The sequence below is a fragment of the Emys orbicularis genome, chromosome 6 (genome assembly GCF_028017835.1).
Source record: "Emys orbicularis isolate rEmyOrb1 chromosome 6, rEmyOrb1.hap1, whole genome shotgun sequence".
Lineage (NCBI taxonomy): Eukaryota > Metazoa > Chordata > Testudines > Emydidae > Emys > Emys orbicularis.
This window is the reverse complement of record NC_088688.1, coordinates 120,605,629-120,623,481: the sequence shown is the minus strand read 5'-3', so window position 1 is coordinate 120,623,481 and position 17,853 is coordinate 120,605,629. Positions and strand designations below refer to the sequence as shown.

Here is a 17,853-nt window from a genome sequence, read left to right as displayed (position 1 = left end):
ACAGCTCTAGCTTTTAGGGTTAGCATTTTAGTTACTGTGCTGTGTGAGAAAAAGCTTACTGCCCTCAGACTTGGATTATTCCTCAAACTTTTCTAAAGTACTGATTCTGTTTGCTTTTTAGATCCTCCATTCCCAGAAATAGAGTTTGTTACCGTACAAGGTCCTGCACCAGCACTCAGCCTACGAAAAGCAGAAGATAGAAATGGACCAATCAGGTCTGTGGGTTTTTTGTTTTTTTTACATGCTCCCGACTCTCTCAAAATATATTTTTTAAGTACTGATCATTTAGATGTATATCATTTGTATATTTTAGACTGTCTTCAATTAGATAATTTTATTAGCAATGGGATCAAACCAGAAAGTTTGAAGCCAGGTCCCATCTTCACTGTAATTTGTGATTGTTCAGATCTGGAGTTTTGCTTCAGGTTAACCTCTCCTTTTTGGACCACAATTCTGTCCTCAATTACTCTGAATTTATGCTGGTGTAACTCCATTGGCTCAGTGGAGCTACACTAGATATTCATTGGTGTAACTAAGAGCAGTTTATAATTGTTGTGTGTAAACCACATTATACAGCTTGCAGGAAATTCTCTAGTAGCCAATAGGAAATTAAGAAAGAAGGTCTATTCTTCAAATCCTGATAAACAGCAACACCATATTCATTTACTGGTACCAAAATGATAAATACTCTTTGGAGTAGCGAGTTTTAACTCTGCTGACGTATGTTGGTAAGTGCCTGGGAAATGAGAGAAACGAGTTACTGTAACTCACGTTATAGTAAGGCAGGAAATATTTGGAAGTGAAAACATAGTGCAGGAGCCAAAGGACAGTATAACAACAGTACAGTGCATGTACTCTGAGAGTTGCTCTTTTTTGTGGAGGACATCACACTCTGAACTTTTAGTGAACTCGAGGGATAAGTTTCTAATTAAAGTCTAATAGATGGGAGCTCTCGTCACCTTCTTGATACTGGAAAGAGCATCTTTCTGGGAAATCAGGAACAAATAGGTTTTAATAGGTTGATAATGTCTTTCAGCTCCGCTTTGGCTACAAGGAGAAAGTTGTGTGTTGGATGAATTGAGCAAACAGGCAGTTTGTAGTGATTCATAGTTGGCAATTCTCATACGAAAATACTAAATAAGCATGCCCAATCATGTTAAATCTGTGTGTGCAATTTGCAAAATTAGCCTTATGATAGGCATATATAGTCTGTTTTATACAGAGGGCAATAAATAGCACGTATATAAAGGGAAATATTTCACCCACACATGGAAAGAGTTCACCCGGGATGTAAGTGATTTGAAAACTATTAAACAAAGGGCCAAAATATTTGAAAGACTAAATGCAAATATGATTTCTCTCTGGTGTTTAGTGCATGGAAATGAATGCTGATGGCTGCTTTTCTGTTTCATTCTAGTTTTTATCAAGTGATTGTGCTTCCCTTGGCCTTGCAAAGCACATTTACTTGTGATTCCCTGGCTGCTGTGACTTTCTTTAGCAATGCCACTGATGCTGAGGGGTATGTGGCAGCTGAATTCCTCGCCGAGGATGTTGCTGACAACATGCTGATTTCTCTTGGAGACAGACATTACTATGGGGCATTCTATAATGCTCCCTTAAAGCAGGGGAAAGATTACTGTGTGGTACTGAGAATTATAAGCCAATGGAATAAGGTAATGGGTATTTTAAATAAACTTTTCTCTGAGTCTTTGTTGAATGAAAGAAGTTTTAATTGGAAAACCAGGGAAAATTTTTAGCTTTTTGTTCTGTTTTGATGATATTGTCAGGGACAAGAAGTTGATGATATAAAACCCTGAAGTAGCCATTTTAATTGATTGCAGATCTCTTCACCATTGTAATGCAGAAGTGATTCTGGATGCTGAAATATAAACAAAGGAAAGGATTAGGGATTTAGTGCCAACTTCTGCCTTCAGGGATGAGTGCACAAATCCCACTGATTCATAGGTAATTACAGGTGCCTATAATTTACAGAGGCCATAATTTAGCCTTAGGGAGTGTTAGTATCTAAAAGTCACTCAACAGTAACATATGATTCTTTCTTTTGAGTCAAGTGCTTTTACTCTACGGTATTCTGTTCTTCCAAGTGATGCTACAAGATGACCAGACTTTCTTTAATGGAGTTTTTTGTTTTACTTGCATTTTAGCCTTATAAATAACAGGGAATGTCAACTCTGGGCACCCCTGGTTTTGCGGGAAGACTTATTGGGAGAGCGTATATTGACACTCATACCTTTATTGAAGGGGCAGGGTTGTTGAATTTTCAACATTTGAGGAGAAGGAAGCCTTTTTAGTCATTAACGTTAAATAGGGCTGTGTAACGGCATGAGACTTACCCCTGCGGCACCTCCTGCTGGCGTCCTGGGAATTAGCTCTTTTTCCAGCCTTGGAGCGCTCTCTGCAGGCCGACGTCTCGCTGCCGCTGGGCCCCCGTGTCCCTCCCGGACCTCGGTGCCCCGTTATCTGGGGTGCTGCCCCCTGGCAGTAACCCCTTACTCTCAGGGTCTCCCCTCCCCAGGGACCCCAACCCCCTAATCCCACCTTGCCTCAGCTGGTGGCTACTGACAGTCAGCAATGAGCCCCTGCTCCCTGGGGCAGACTGCAGTATAAGAGCCAGTCATCATAGGCAAGGGGGTAGGACCTGCTGTCTTCCTCTACCACCCAGTACCTCAGGGGTGGGCCTAGGACCAGGCCTTGCAGCCTGGGGAGTCACCAGCCTGGAGCTCCCCTGCTCCTCTGGCCTTTCCCCAGCCCTGCTTCACTCCCCGTACCTTTACTACCGACAGCCAGGCCCTGCTCCCTCCAAGACTGGAGAGAGAGAGACTGTCTAGCTCCAAGCTAGCAGCCCTTTTATAAGGACCTGCTGTGCTCTGTTTGGGGCATGGCCCCAGCAGTGCCTGCTTTCCTAAGCAGCCTGGGCTTTTCCTTACAGCCCCAGCCCTCTCCCAGGGCCGGCCTTAACCCTGTCAGGGCCGGAGCGGGTAAATTAATTGCAGTTTTAATCGCAGTGTTAAACAATAATAAAATACCAATTGACATTTATTATAAATATTTTGGATGTTTTTTCTACATTTTCAAATATATTTATTTCAATTACAACACAGAATACAAAGAGTACAGCGCTCACTTTATATTAAATAGTTATTAGGAAACACCAGACCAAAGAATTTTAAATAATGTGACTAAATTCCTAAATTGCTCAACTTTCACATTATTGTTCTTGTGAAGTCATCATTTCCGCATCATATACCTGGTCTACACTAGACAAATTACTCGTTCCTGACAACAGATGTCCGCAATGGTTAATTTTTCTAGTGTAGACCAGGCCATAGAGTATTCCGGGTAATACAGGACCTGAACTTTCAAAAAAACAGAACTTTCATGTCTTCTTTATACATCATAAAGTAACCAAAAAGGGCACAATCCCATTCTTTTCCTTTTGCAGGTCACCTTTAAATATTCTCCTACAGTTTTGGAAACCCACGCCCCATAGCATTGTACATGAGAACCAGAAAATGAAAAGGGCTTTTAATAAAATTGCAACCTATGCACCAGTCCAAGCTGAGTGAAATGTGAAAGACTGAGGGAAATGTGAGGGACATCCACTTACGCTAACCAAATGTCATGCCGCCTGATCCTCTCCAACAGGGAATGCTTGGAGAGCATCAGGGAGGAAGCTAGGAAAGCCGAGATAATGGAAGAGTATCATTTTTCCTAATGATAAATTTGGCAGGTGAGAAGTGGGAATTCTGGAGAGAGATGGGGCTTGGGAGATAGTGTCAGGCAATCTGTAGCTATCATGAAAACCTCCATTAAGCAGAACAAATTGTCCATCTCTGGATGTGTCCTTCTCAGTGAGAGAGTGGTATTATTTAATTAGCTCCAACCCATCTGGTGCCTGTTTCAGTCCCCACTGATTGCTTTATGGATTCCATACCTCTCAACCTGCCAAGGCCCAAAATGAAAGACACTGAAAAAATAATAGTGCTTGGAGCTTAAAATGATGTGGGATTCATTTCTTTAGCATAAATAAAACCTTCTATAACTCCCATTTCATCATTCAGCATTTGTGGAGTGAATATGTAATAAAAGCAAAAGTAAGTCTGCGAGGGATGGAGGTAAATTTGGTATTCCAGTTAGAGGATTTTGTAGTATTTAGTACAGGCATTGAAAAGTCTAGGGGTAGAAAGTTGAAATTTGGAATATAAGGAACCCTAATTGAGGGGAAAATGCCTTTAACTGTTCTGACAACTGGTCTTGAAAAACTCATGTTGCGCACACATGTGCAGTAGATTGCTTGTGTTTTCTCTCCTAAACTTGGAAAGTGCACTGCTGTGGAAGGCTGTACTGTCTATAGGTGCATGACTAACTTGTCTACATAGTGAAAATGGCAGTAGGTAGGCTGAAGCAAGGACTCCATTAGGATCTCTTGGCTCAATCCCAGGGGACCTTGTTAGGTGCGTGGTATTAGGGGAGGTTGCCTCATACAGAGTGAAGGCCTGCAGGTCTGTTTTTGTTCATTCTGTATCCTATCTTTTATCCTTTTAAACAGCTAGAAAATCCCATAGCAAAAACTATATTAAATATCATTGAGGTTGTATAGAAGCTCAAAATAAAGCCCCAAATGAAGATTGTCCCTTTGTGCAGATCCATCATGACTTAGGGCATGTCTACACTTACCTCTGGAGCTATCGATCCAGCGGGGGTCGATTTATCATGTCTAGTGAAGACTAGTGAAGCGATAAATTGACTGCCGAGCACTCTCCCGTCGACTCCGGTACTCCACCGGAGCGAGAAGCATAGGCGGAGTCGACGGGGGAGCGTCAGCAGTCAACCTACCGCAGTGAAGACACTGTGGTAAGTAGCTCTAAGTACGTCAACTACGCTATTTTCATAACTGAAGTTGCGTAACTTAGACCGACTTAGCTCACGTTCCCCCCGCCCCCAGTATAGACCACGCCTTAGTCTTTAATTACATGATTACATACTATTTATCCACTGCATAGTATACACCTCTACCTCGATATAACACTGTCCTCGTGAGCCAAAAAATCTTACCGCGTTATAGGTGAAACCGTATTATATCGAACTTGCTTTGATCCACCGGAGTGCGCAGCCCCGCCCCCCCCAGAGCACTGCTTTACCGCGTTATATCCGAATTCGTGTTATATTGGGTCGCGTTATATCGAGGTAGAGGTGTACTTTTTTGTCTAAAACCTTCAATAAAATATATGTAAATACCAGAGTGCATGTAAGTCATTTATATGTAAAGTACATAACACACTTCATATTAAGTATACACCATAGAGTAGTACTGTACTTAAAATTCATATGTATGTTTGAGGGTGTGAGATACAGAAAAAGAAAATAGAGAAGAGAACACATCAAAAGAGAGAGGAAAACTGATTAAACAAGATTTTATAGAAAGTCTGTCCCTAACAATATTTTGGATCATTATGAAAATTAAATTAGTGTAAGTACTGTATTAAAGTTTCTTTAAAAATTATAAGGTGCTAAATGTGTATTCAAGGGTGGAGAAAACATTGTGTAATATATTATTCGCGACACAGTGAGTGACCATGTAATTAATCACTGTATAGGAATCTGTATATGCGAATAGGGGGCAGAGTTAGGGCTGCATGTGCAGCCTTAACTTTGGTATTTCCTAACTTTTTGAACGCTTAACCATGCAACTTTATAGCCCTCGTCATGTAGGGTTTTTAGATATCTGCTCTTTTCTATCCGAAAGATGAGAGCTAGACTTTCCTCAAAGTTTTCTCTTTAAACTGGTCTTTATAGCCTATAGCCTTCTCAGGAAAGCTTGGTGATCTAGCAAAAACATAGGAATCCATTCCCCCTGTAATACATTTTAATGTTTCTTGTCTGAGTGCCTTTACGGATGGTGTAGGCTTGTTGATTTAATACATATCCTGGGGAAATAGTGACATTGGTTGTGTTTTTCTTTCCAGATGAGGACACAATCTTGTGCAGTTTGGGCACAAATTGAAGGTACGGCAGTTTTTCATCTAATGAGAAAACAAAAGTTGTCATTGCATTGTCTGGCTATATCTTGGCATAAAACTAACAATTTCCGTGGCTTTTGTTTAATTCCCTGCTAGCAATGAAGTCCAGTGGAGCGTTACAAACGTTAGATCAGGGTTTCTCCACTTCTGGGTTGGGACCCAAAATTGGGTCGCCAGAATGTTTCACAGGGTCGCGTGGCAGCTCCTGTCCCACAGGGCTGGCTTGGCTCACCTCCCTTCTCCAGGCACTGCAAACTCTGGGGTCCTAGCGCCACTCAGGTTTGACCCAGCCAGCATGATGATGGGAGTCCAAGTAGGCCAAATTTGAGTGAGTGGCCCTGCAACCCCATGAGCCAGGTCACAACTCCACTCTCACAAATTTGGTCCAGTCAGGGGGGCGGGTTGCAACGCCTGGAGCAGAGAGCCAAGCCCAGCCAGCTTGGGGGGGGGGGGGGGGGGCAGGGCCCAACCAAAACCACCCCAGGGCCTTCACCCTCAGACTATTTACTGGGTCGCGACAGGCCATAAACATTTACAAATGGGCCTGCTCCAGCTGATGTACTCCTCCAACCTACTGACATTCCACTGAGGCCAATAGATGGGGAGAACATTGCTGGAATTCTCAGCAGCTATACAGGTGTGCTATGTTGGACAACATTAGTGCATTGAACAAACTGGTGAAAATGAAAACACCAAACAAGAAACATAAAAAGTGTATTTTCTGCTCATCAAAATGTCTGAACCCTTCAATTACTGTTTCTCCAGTGCAGTTACTGGAGAACTGACCTGTTTCTCCAGTTTGCTTTAAAGCATGAAACAAGGAAATTATCCTATCTCCCAGGAATGAAAGGGCAGGCTAGTAGTAAGTGCTACAGAGAGATGGTGACTAGCATCACCTGTTATTTGAGTGCCTGTACAAGCAGTCTCTGCCCTGAGGAGATTCTGGCCTCCTCCTCCAGCTAATTGATAATATAGTTGTTTCTTGTCTGTTGCATCTCAAGCAGCCAGTGTTGATAGGAGAAAAGCAAAGAAAATGAAAGAATACCTGTCTCTGGATTCTCCAAACGAGAAATCTCTTTGGGTAAAAGGAATTCAGAAAAGCAAAGCAAACTTGTTTCTTCCTTCTCTCGCTCTGAAATTGCGTAACTTAGACCGACATCCTCACTTGCCTTTTTGGTAGAAGATTAATCAGGGAATTTTAATGCAAATTATTTAACTAAATGAGTCACTAAAGCTCTGGAACTTTCATTCTTCTCTGGTGTACGTTATCCATGGGAAAACTACGTTTTGTGAAGTATGAAAGCTTTTATGCCTGATGCAGAGTAGAATCTAAGAGTCAGAAATATCCCAAAAATTCTGACTGGTGGTTTTGATCTGTCAGTACCTAGTAAGACAGAATTATTGCTGGAGAATGAAGTGGTGTTGTAGCCATGTTGGTCCCCGGAGATTAGAGAGACAAAGTGGGTGAGGTAATATCTTTTATTGGACCAACTTCTGCTGGTGAGAGACAAGCTTTTGAGCTTACACAGAGCTCTTCATTCATTGCTGGCAGGGGCGGCTCTATGTATTTTGCTGCCCCAAGCACGGCAGTGAGGCAGCCTTCGGCGGCATGCCTGCGGGAGGTCCGCTGGTAATGAGGATTCGGCGGCATGCCTGCGGGAGGTCCGCTGGTAATGAGGATTCGGCGGCATGCCTGCGGGAGGTCCGCTGGTAATGAGGATTCGGCGGCATGCCTGCGGGAGGTCCGCTGGTAATGAGGATTCGGCGGCATGCCTGCGGGAGGTCCGCCGGTCCCGCGCCTTCGGCGTACCCGCCGCTGAATTGCCGCTGAAGCCGCGGGACTGGCAGACCTCCCGCAGGCTTGCCGTCCCAGGCATGCGCTGGTGCCTGGAACCGCCCCTGATTGCTGGAGTGACATTGCTAAAACCCAATTTTCAGACAGGATAAAATTTCCATTTTCTTCCTCAGTCAGGCCCCTTCCCAAAGATTCTATTTCTAAAAATACTGTATTTTCAGGAGCATCACATGTTTGTTTGTTTTTTCCTTGGACACACTTACTTTTTCTCCCATGAACTGAAGGAATTCTTTCTTGCCACACTTAAGATTCTCTAAAAAAAGAACAGGAGTACTTGTGGCACCTTAGAGACTAACAAATTTATTAGCGCATAAGCTTTCGTGGGCTACAGCCCACTTCATCGGATGCTGTAGCCCACGAAAGCTTATGCGCTAATAAATTTGTTAGTCTCTAAGGTGCCACAAGTACTCCTGTTCTTTTTGCGGATACAGACTAACACGGCTGCTACTCTGAAACTTAAGATTCTCTGCAGGCCAGCAATAGCCTCTGCAGTTCTGGCTCTCAGAAACTCGGCCAGCTTCAAGGATTTGGCAGCTGTGGAGGCTGCCTGTTTTTCTAAAGAGTATTTTTCCTGTTGGTAAGAGCTGCAAAATAACTAGAGCTAGTAGAAACTTTTGCACCAAAAAGGTTTTTTGATGAAAAATGCTGCGTTCATCAAAATGTGTCGAAAAACATGTCTGGTTTTGAGAACGTTTTGTTTAGGGGAAAAAACCTGAAATGAAGTGTTTCAGCAACATTGAAACGTCCTGTTTTTTGACATTTTTTGAATGGAATGTTTCTATTTTTTTGTTTCTAAACAACTTTTTGAAACTAAATTAATTGATTTTTACATTAAAATATTAATTTTTAAAAGGTTGAAATCAGACGAAAATGTTTTGGTTTGATCAAAACAAAATGTTGCTACCGAAACTAATTTTTTTTTTAAATTATGTTTCCTGGGAAATTTCAAAATGGCTTGTTTTTCTACTATTTCAGAACGGGGACAGTGTTTTGAAATTGTGGACTTTCCCATGACGTGGAAATCTGGTTCCTGCTCAATACTAAAAATAACTATGCCGCCACAGAAAACTACCCCTTTCTCATATCTCTGTCTTCTGTCCACCCCTAGAATACCACTACAACCCTCTGGCGTGCAGCTAGATTTTTCTCTTTGGGAGGGGGCAAAGGAGAATTGGAAGATGGGTGCGGGAATGGGGCTTGTCTTTCCATTCTGTCTCCACTTCCCCCTAGATAGGCCAGTCTTCCAGTCAACCAGTATCCATGGCCTTATGGGACTTGTACAACTTGAAAGGCTGTGAGAATTTTTGAGAGGCTGAGTTCCTTAAGGAGTGCTTCTTTATTCCACTTGCAAAACAGAGGAAGATCTAGACATTCAATACAACCGTGGCTATTTAGACCAGATTTCTCTGTGGCAGAGGCCTTCTAGTGAGGCTTTGATTATAATCCATTAAATTGCTGTAATAAAGATTGCTAGAGTAGTGATGGAAATAGGCTTCCAGCCTTATAATTAAGAGCGGTCTGAATAAAATCAGAATGTAGTGATTTTAACTAAAATATAGTAATACACAGGGGTGAAAAGTCTGTTTGTTTGTTTGTTTTTTTGTCGTGTTAGTCTGCTCCATGGATATTTGATTTTTTTATATATGAAAACTGGTTTTGTGATGAAGTAAAGGTTTATGTATTTTTTTAAGTTCTGACCAAAATTGAACATGTACAGAGGCTGATCAAATACTGCACATAAGATCTTAAAACCCCGATTCTGAAATTATCACTGGTAGTCATTTTCCGTGACTACAAGTAAGCACTATGACTGCAGACCCTGATCTTGCAGTCACACAGGCGCATGTTGTTTCTTGTGCATGTGTAGAAAATAAGAAGTGACTCATGCAGTCAGAGCAAAGAGTTATTTGCATCATTTTGATAGAGTTGACCCTTGAAAAGTTTGGTAACAAATGACAGCTCCTTCACACTTATTTCTTCTGAAATACCATGATGGGGAAATGGCTTGCTCTTATCCTGATTGAAAACTTCGGGGCTCAGTCATTATGTATTTATATGCAGATTATTCATTCTTCTTCTCCTCAGGCACGTGCCATTTTTAGTTTACCCCCCTCTCTCAGTTCTCATTAACACAAATACACCTCTACCCCGATATAACGCTGTCCTCGGGAGCCAAAAAATCTTACCGCGTTATAGGTGAAACCGCGTTATATCGAACTTGCTTTGATCCGCCGGAGTGCGCAGCCCTGCCCCCTCCCCCGGAGCGCTGCTTTACCGCGTTATATCCGAATTCATGTTATATCGGGTCGTGTTATATTGGGGTAGAGGTGTATTTGAGGGATTTGTTCATGTGCTACAGCAGTCTGTTCTCCCCAGGTGTGATTCCGTGGTGTTCATATTGCTGTAGATACCATCCTAAAAAAGGAAATAGTACCCAGATTGCAAGAATTTGGAGGAGAGGAGTTGAGCCATTTGATGACGGATTGGTTAGTAGCACCGGAGACACCGTTGTCTTATGACTTTGACTGAAACACATGATGGTGTTAGAGGAAAAGGATCTTGATTTACTTTGACTGTCAAAAGTAAAAAAAAGGGGGAGGTGGAGAGCAGGAAAGTAATAGACAGGAAAATGTAATCTCTTTTGAGAAATATACCATTAATCTCATTTCTTCAGCTGGCTGCTGGCCATTGGATGTTCAGCTCAATTACTGCTTGCTGGAGCAATAAATCCAGAGTAAGAGTTTAACTTTGATTTAGGCAGTGAATCACAAGACTGTGCTGCACCATGGCACCATTTTTGGTATTTGTTTTCTTGAACTGTTGGATGTTTTCCTTTCAGATTTATCACCCGCTCTGCAACATATGACTCTTGCTGGATTAGGGTCAGTCACTGCTGTCTGCCTTATACTGTTCTTGTCCTTCTTGGCAGCACGGTATGTTACGTTAACTATTAACTTTAATTTGTAGCTCTCTTAGGGGGAAGGGGTTGCATGTTTTGTTTATCAGCCTTTCTCAACCAGCCTCCTCTGTTAAGGCTTATCAGGTGGTTAGAAGCTACATGAGGAGCTCCCCACTTTCCCTGTGCTGTGAGAGATCCATGCATTGAACTGACTAGCTGATAAAGTACAAGCCCATTTCTCCTCAAAGTTTTGGGGGGAGCATCAGCAAAAATGGTGGTTCATCTAACTAGAAGAGGGAATGGGAAAGCAGTTCTCATCAAAGCTTCAGATCACAGCGGTTTCAGTTGAATGGCGGATAGATAAATGAAGTTATGCTGGTGCTGTTCTGAGAATAAAGTAGCCGTTCTTAATGGCAACACTGCTGTCATGTCCATACCTATGACCTGTTGGTTCACCTACAATCGTCACCGTTACAAACATCCTAATTTTGTTGTAAGGAGCCATCCAAAGGAATAGTAAAACTCAGTTGCTGAGTAGAGGTGGGCCTTTAATGAAACGTTGAACAAAAATTATGGTAAAATCTTGGGGAGATTGTTAAAGTGACTGCTTAGAACATGGGCTGGAGATGATCCTTCATGCAGGGACAGTAGCTTTAAAACTGCCCTTCTTCCAAGGCAAAACACATTGTTTTGTTCTGTAATCCTGTGGGGCGGGGGGAGGTTTATGAGTAAAATGCTCCTTAATAAAAATTTAATTGTAACTCTAAATATGTCTTTGCCCAAACTTTTTTCTCTCTGGAATTTGCCATTCTTCTCACTTATGTATCACATGAGAGGCCAGTTGCCGGTGATTTCTGGGTGGTGAGATACAGCGCTCTGATCAATTAAGCTGCTTATTTGGCATTCAGAAATAGAATGGCATGAGAGAGAGTTTCATTTCATAAAGAGATGGGGAGCAGAAGGGAGAGGGATTATTTGGGGTTGGCTACGTTTTAATTAGATTCTTGTGATCTAAATTCCACAGCGAAGGTTCCAAAGCCTGGCTGTGCTCTTGGCAGTATTTCAGGAGGAAAGCGATAGCCACGTTCCCTTGGCAGCAAAGCATTACGATGAACTTCACAAAGTACTGCAGGTTTTTTAATGTTTTTGGAATAGGGTGTTGGGCCTAAACCAACCTTCCAAGTAAACTGGGCTAGAATCATTTCCAGGATCTGTGCTGCCTTCTGACACAGGGGCCACTTGCAGCAGAAAGTCAGCCCAAGGGGTGTTGTGGCAGAACAAGGAGTCGGCAGTTGTCTCTTCATCGGGGCAGTGGACCAGAGTAGGTCAAGGGAGATGGAGAATCCCCTGACATTCCCTGAGCAGCCTGTTTTCATGGGGCCTCTGGTAGAGGTTGAGGCTGGCCCTTTCCCAAAGGAATGTCTGAGAGGGACAGAGAGTGGAAACCCCATATTCCCTCTGTCCTGGATACCCTCCCCACCTCTGGGTATTACAGTCCCCGTGTTCATGGGTACCAAATATCCCTACTTTCTGTAAGTATCAATCTACCACATTGTCTATCTCCTGGGAGAAAATCAAGCACTGGGAATGGGCACAGTAACAAGATTTCTACTCTGAGTGCTTGCTCGTGTCGATTCCATTCTAGGTGCGCGCGCCCATGTTCGCGGCCGTCGGAGATTTTTGCCTTAGTGGTACCCGTAGGGCCGGCTGTGGTGCCCTCCAGCGTGCCGCACTCACACCGCGGTATATCAGCCACCGCTGGCCCATGCCCTCTCAGTTCCTTCTTACCGCCCGGGGTGGTCAGTCGGAGCGCCTCTCTTGCGTGGCAAGAGCTAGCGGTTTCTTCCTTTGGACTTCGGGCCTTTGTTTGATTTTTGTTAGTATTAAGTAGTTGTTAAATTGCAATTGAATGCTTGGTCCTTCCTCTCTGCTAAGACGGAACAGGTCAGCTTGAGGCAGAGAAAGTCTGCCACAGCTGTAACCCTTGTATTTTGCTGTCAGTGCAGCAATAGAAGCAGTGAAAACATAGCAGTGCTGACTAATTTCATATAGCAAATGAGCGTTTTGTGTGATTTTATCTATTGCTAGCCTTCATTTGGTGTTGGTGTAGGCCTGGCTTGACATAAGTAACTTGCCTCATTTCTTAGTGGGCATAATTGAGAAGGTGAATGGAAGGTTAAGTTGTAAATAGGGGCTTGACAAACTGTATGTTGGAGTGAGAATGTCTGTGCTAGCTAAGATAAGCAGCAACACCTGAATGCTAGGGACTGTGGGCAAGATAAACACAGAATGTAACATGTGAACAGCACATGGACAGAGCATGTTGTACAGGGATTGGTTCCTGCAAGTAAGCAAGCCAAACTAAAAATGTGTGGTGTAAAGAATTGCAAATGCAATTTGATGTGTAAATAGATATAAAGGAAGAGTTTGGTGTAACTTTGGATGTGTGGTACCCCCTATCCCCACCCCGTACGCTTGAGTCTGGTCAACTCAGCATAGCTTTGCTGTATGCCAAATAAAGGAACCGGAAGTGTTCTTCCAGAACTGGACAAGGGGTTCTGGAAATGGTGTCAGAGGGAATCCCAGCAGTTGCGTTATTATTTCTGTGGCTTCTAACACCAGAGAGAGCTCCCTTTGACCAGCATCATCATGTAAGTGCCGAGTGGCTTGGGTGTCTGAATGACCTTATGACAGCGGACCAGGTTTTGAATTCATTCTGAAGACTGCTTATTGGCTTCACTGGGGCTGTTCGTCTGAATAACTGCTCACCCATGGCAGTAAGTGCTTTCCGAATCTGGCTCAGGAAGAGAGCTTGCACTCTGAGGTGTTTACAGCCATAGAGAATATACCTTATTTTTTCAAAAATAACTTTAAAGTATGCATTAGCCCAAATTTGCTTATTATTAGAATTTCCTGTCCTTCCCTCACCTCCATCTGTTACTCACTCCTGACATTGGGCTTCCTGCTGTCTGCCGATGCCCATACAGACACAGAAGTTTAGTGGCAAGACTGCAGCACTCTTGTAAGCTGTGTTTGTACCTGAGCTCTGTCGGTGCCAAGGTTAAACTAGGGTGGTGCTCTTCATAGGACATTTCCGCTCTTAGAGTACTCTCCTTCTATTACTATACAGTCGTAGTAAAGTTCAGCATTTATATAGTGCCTTCCATCTTCAGAGCTCTATAGAAACCTTCTTGCCTGTTTATCTTATAAATAGAAACTAGCTCTCCTGTAAGTTCTGTGCTTGAATTCTTATTTGAATATTTGTTTACCTAGATTTTTTTTCCCTTTCTCCCTCACCAGTTCTTATCTCCACAGCACAGTCCATATACCTCCAGCTGCACTGGCCAAAGGAGTATCCTATGAGACTACCATGGATGCTGCAGGAGGGGGTATTGCATCATCTTTCCTAGAGATTGAAAGTGTGTCTCTTCTGTAATGCATTCATCTCCCATTTGCCTAGAAGACAGAAGGAGAGAGAATCCAGAATCTCTTTGTTACATCAATACTGCACTGCCCTTTACTGTATCTGCACACCCTACGCCAACGACTACATGAACAGTTGGCGTTTGAAATGGAAAGTGAGATACTCAGGCCTTCCTTGATTTCTTCATTACTTTTAGCGCAGTTTAGGACTTTCACCAAGGTGTGTATGTCAGAAGAAACGTGCAAGCACATTTCCAAGCCTCTATGTACAGGTGAAAAGCTTTTAACCCTCCTAGAAATGTGGGTACCCAGTATAACAGCTGTCTTGGAGTATGTTGTTGCTGTTAGTAATATATAGTTCAAATGAAAGAACAAAATTCTTTTAAGGCCAGACCGTATTCTGATACCCTCACAATGAGTAAACTTGACTCCACAAATGGTCCCGTTGATTTCAATGGGATTACTCAAAGAGCAAATTGCTATTTGAAAATCAATTAGGTCCATAATCTGTTTTAGAATGTCAGAGAACACTAGCCCCTCCCCCCCAAGTTAAAACCAAAAAGCAGCTGTTGCATGACCAAATAGAAAGCTCAATCCATTAAAAGTAAGTGTAGCTTCAATAAAAAGTTTAAAAGTGTTATAGAGTTGAGTAATCACACTTAGATATGTGTTACCAAACAGATGTGTTCAGGAGGTATTAAGGATTACTGCAAATAAGCTACAAAATACTACATGCACCTATATAACATTGACTTAAGTGCAGTGTGCTAATCAACTGTGCAGCATTAATGGTTTCTGATTTTTTTTAATAAGGAGCTACATGTCTTCAATTGCAATTTATTTCATCTCTATACTTCTGTCATAATTTACAGTTGTGGAGAATCATGAAGATCACATGTTTAATGTAACATCTGGTTAATATAACCTGATTTGGATAAAATCAGCCAATTTGCTGTGATGCATTCCGGATTAGTGAATTTTTCCTGTATAAGAAAGTTTCAAGTACTTTTGATTTTACTTCAGTTCCTGTTCAGAAGTCACTCCAGAATGATAGCAAAATCATGCTAACTAGTGAAATAAAAAGATCGTAATTTTTAGCCCTGTGTTGTCTTGTTTTTCCAAGTTATGATTGTTTTTGATGTATGTTTGCTTTCGTATTCTGTATCAGGGTGTACACAGTAATCTTTTTGTTTGGTTTCCTGTGTTTCTGACCACTCTTTGAAGGGTGTTTTAGGTTTAGTCACACTATCTCTGTTTTTGGTTGTGCTGTTTTTTAGCACTAAAAGAGGTTATTTTAAAATGTAAAGTATTACAGACTTCAGGAGTCTGTTGCTACTGGCTGAGGCAAACTGCAATTGAAAATGACAAGGGAACCTTTTTATTCTCTGCTTGTGGATACTGGTGCAGGTGTGGTGCGGATGTGGTGTGGATACTCCTGCGGGCATTCTGTGCCAAAAAATTAAAAATTTTGCACACAGTATTTTAACATTCTGCAAATTTTATTTTTCAAATAAAAGTGGAGGCTCCAGCATGGCATTGGGGAGCACAGGTCACTGGCTGCTCAGAGATGGGAGATCACTGTGCAGCTCCCCACAGGACACGGACTCAGCACCCAACCCTGACACAGCACAAGGACCGGACCTGCCCCAGAAACACCCCAGGGCCCTGCCACATGCACCAGGTGTGGGCAGGCAGGCTCAGCAAGGCAGGATCCAAGTGTGGAGGGGTTACTGTGGGGGGGATCCAGGTGTGGGGTGAGAGGGTTCTGTGTGGGGCACGCTGGGTGCAACAGTAATGGGACTCCGCAGGCAGATCCACGTGAAAGTGGTTGGAGCTCAGCGGGGGGGGGGGGTCTGGGTATGGGGGGATAAAGCTTGGCAGGGGTCTGGGTATGGGGGATTCATTGGGAGGTCCAGGTGCAGAGGGAGTGGGGCTCATTGGGGGGGAGTCCTAAGTGCGTGGGGGATGAGGCTCAGTGGGAGGGTCTGGGTATGGGGGGGTCTAGATACATGGGGGTTGGACGTATGGAGTAGTTCCCTGTACAGGGATCCCTCCCCTTGCAGCTAAGGAGCGATGGGTGCAGGAAGCAGGGGGAGGGGAGAGGGAGTTTGCAGAGCTTCCTGCAGCTGGGGGAGAAATCTGGGGGTGGGTCTGACCCAGCCCCGGATACTGTGCAGGAGAAGATGAAGTCCCGTCCTCCCCAGTCCAGCCAGGACTAGCAGCTGAGCCCAGGGCAGGGTAGGCGCCATCAGCCAGGTCTTCCCCAGTCCTGCCCCCCTGTCCCACAGTGATTGACCTCTCTGACAGCTGCCCTGGGCACCCAAAACATATTGCTGGAGAGGGTCACATGACGGCTCTTGTGGCTTCCCTTTGCTTCCCAGTCAGAAAGTCATTTTTCTGTGGGGAAGCAAAGAAATCTGCGGGAGACATAAATTCTGCACATGTGCAGTGGCACGGAATCCCCCCAGAAGTAAAAATTTTCAGATCAGTTCACACCTATCTAATGCAATAGCCATACTTCGATAGCACCTTTTTAACTGAAGATCTCAAAACATTTCAAAATCTGCCCTTATAATAACAAGTCTCCAACCATCAGCAGCTCAGTAAGAACTCCCTTACTGTGCCACTGATTGGGAGCTGGTAATTTGTTCCTTCACTAATTAAGAACAGAAGAGCTTAATTATTCTTGTTGCATTATTGTTACTTCATTTTGCATTTTGTTTAAATTTAACTCAAACCCTAGACATCTTTTTCCATTACTGAAGATAATTAAGAACAAAATGAATGAAAATATATGCTACATAAAGTATGTGCATAAATTCTGCCTTGTTTCACCCGGGTTCCAATCCTATGGGAGGTGCTGAGCAGCCTTTACTCATAGTGAAGTCAGTGGGAGTTCACGGCACAGCCTCTCACAGAATAGGATCCCAAAGGACCCACAGTGCACTGTGAAAGAAACTGTGCGTACTTCTGTTGAAGTGAACAGATAAATTAACATTGGCATCAATGATGCAGAATCGGGAACATAGAGTATGGTCCAGTGGATAGGGCACTGGACTGGGAAAAAGGAGACCAGCCACTAGCCTCCTGTGTGACTTTGGGCAAGTCATGTCACCTCTCTGTGTCTATTTAAAGTTTAAACACTTTAAGGCAGGGACTGCCTCTGTTGTTTTTGAACAGTACATAGCACAATGGGGCCCTGATCTTGTTGGAGAGGCACTACTGTCATGCAAATGATAAATATTTATAATACAGGAATAAACCAGTTTCTATAGGCTTGATCATGTAAGGTGCCGCACAGCCTGAAATCATTGTGACTTCTACTGGAGAAGTGGGAACATACTCAGCAACTCACAGGATTGGGGCCTATTACTGCTGCGAATAACCAGAGCGCCACAAGGCTGGACACATGTTCCATCCATAGAATGTCTGTTGAAAGAAGAAAAATCTCATGGTTTTTGCCCTTTTGTACGTATGGCCATCCAACATCTTGACAGATGAAAGGAAACACAACAAAGTCAGTCAATCAATGGTGATTGACTGTAGTGTGAGAGATGAGCCCAATGCGCGAGCGGCAGACCTTCCCACAGTGGCTACAGGTCCACTTGCCAGATGGAGGTTGGAGCGCACACTGC

General features: G+C 43.3%; 1 protein-coding gene across 1 annotated transcript in view; it reads left to right on the top strand.

Moving 5' to 3' along the window:
• The window catches only part of SUSD1 (sushi domain containing 1), a 91,690-nt gene extending 77,392 nt beyond the window's left edge, over nucleotides 1-14,298 (top strand). The window contains exons 16-20 of the mRNA XM_065405925.1: nucleotides 122-215; nucleotides 1,418-1,673; nucleotides 5,988-6,027; nucleotides 10,736-10,829; nucleotides 14,096-14,298. Of these exons, the coding sequence (XP_065261997.1) occupies nucleotides 122-215; nucleotides 1,418-1,673; nucleotides 5,988-6,027; nucleotides 10,736-10,829; nucleotides 14,096-14,231 (620 nt within the window). The 3' untranslated portion in view covers nucleotides 14,232-14,298. The remainder of the gene's footprint in view (nucleotides 1-121; nucleotides 216-1,417; nucleotides 1,674-5,987; nucleotides 6,028-10,735; nucleotides 10,830-14,095) is intronic.
• Nucleotides 14,299-17,853: the final 3,555 nt, after the last annotated feature.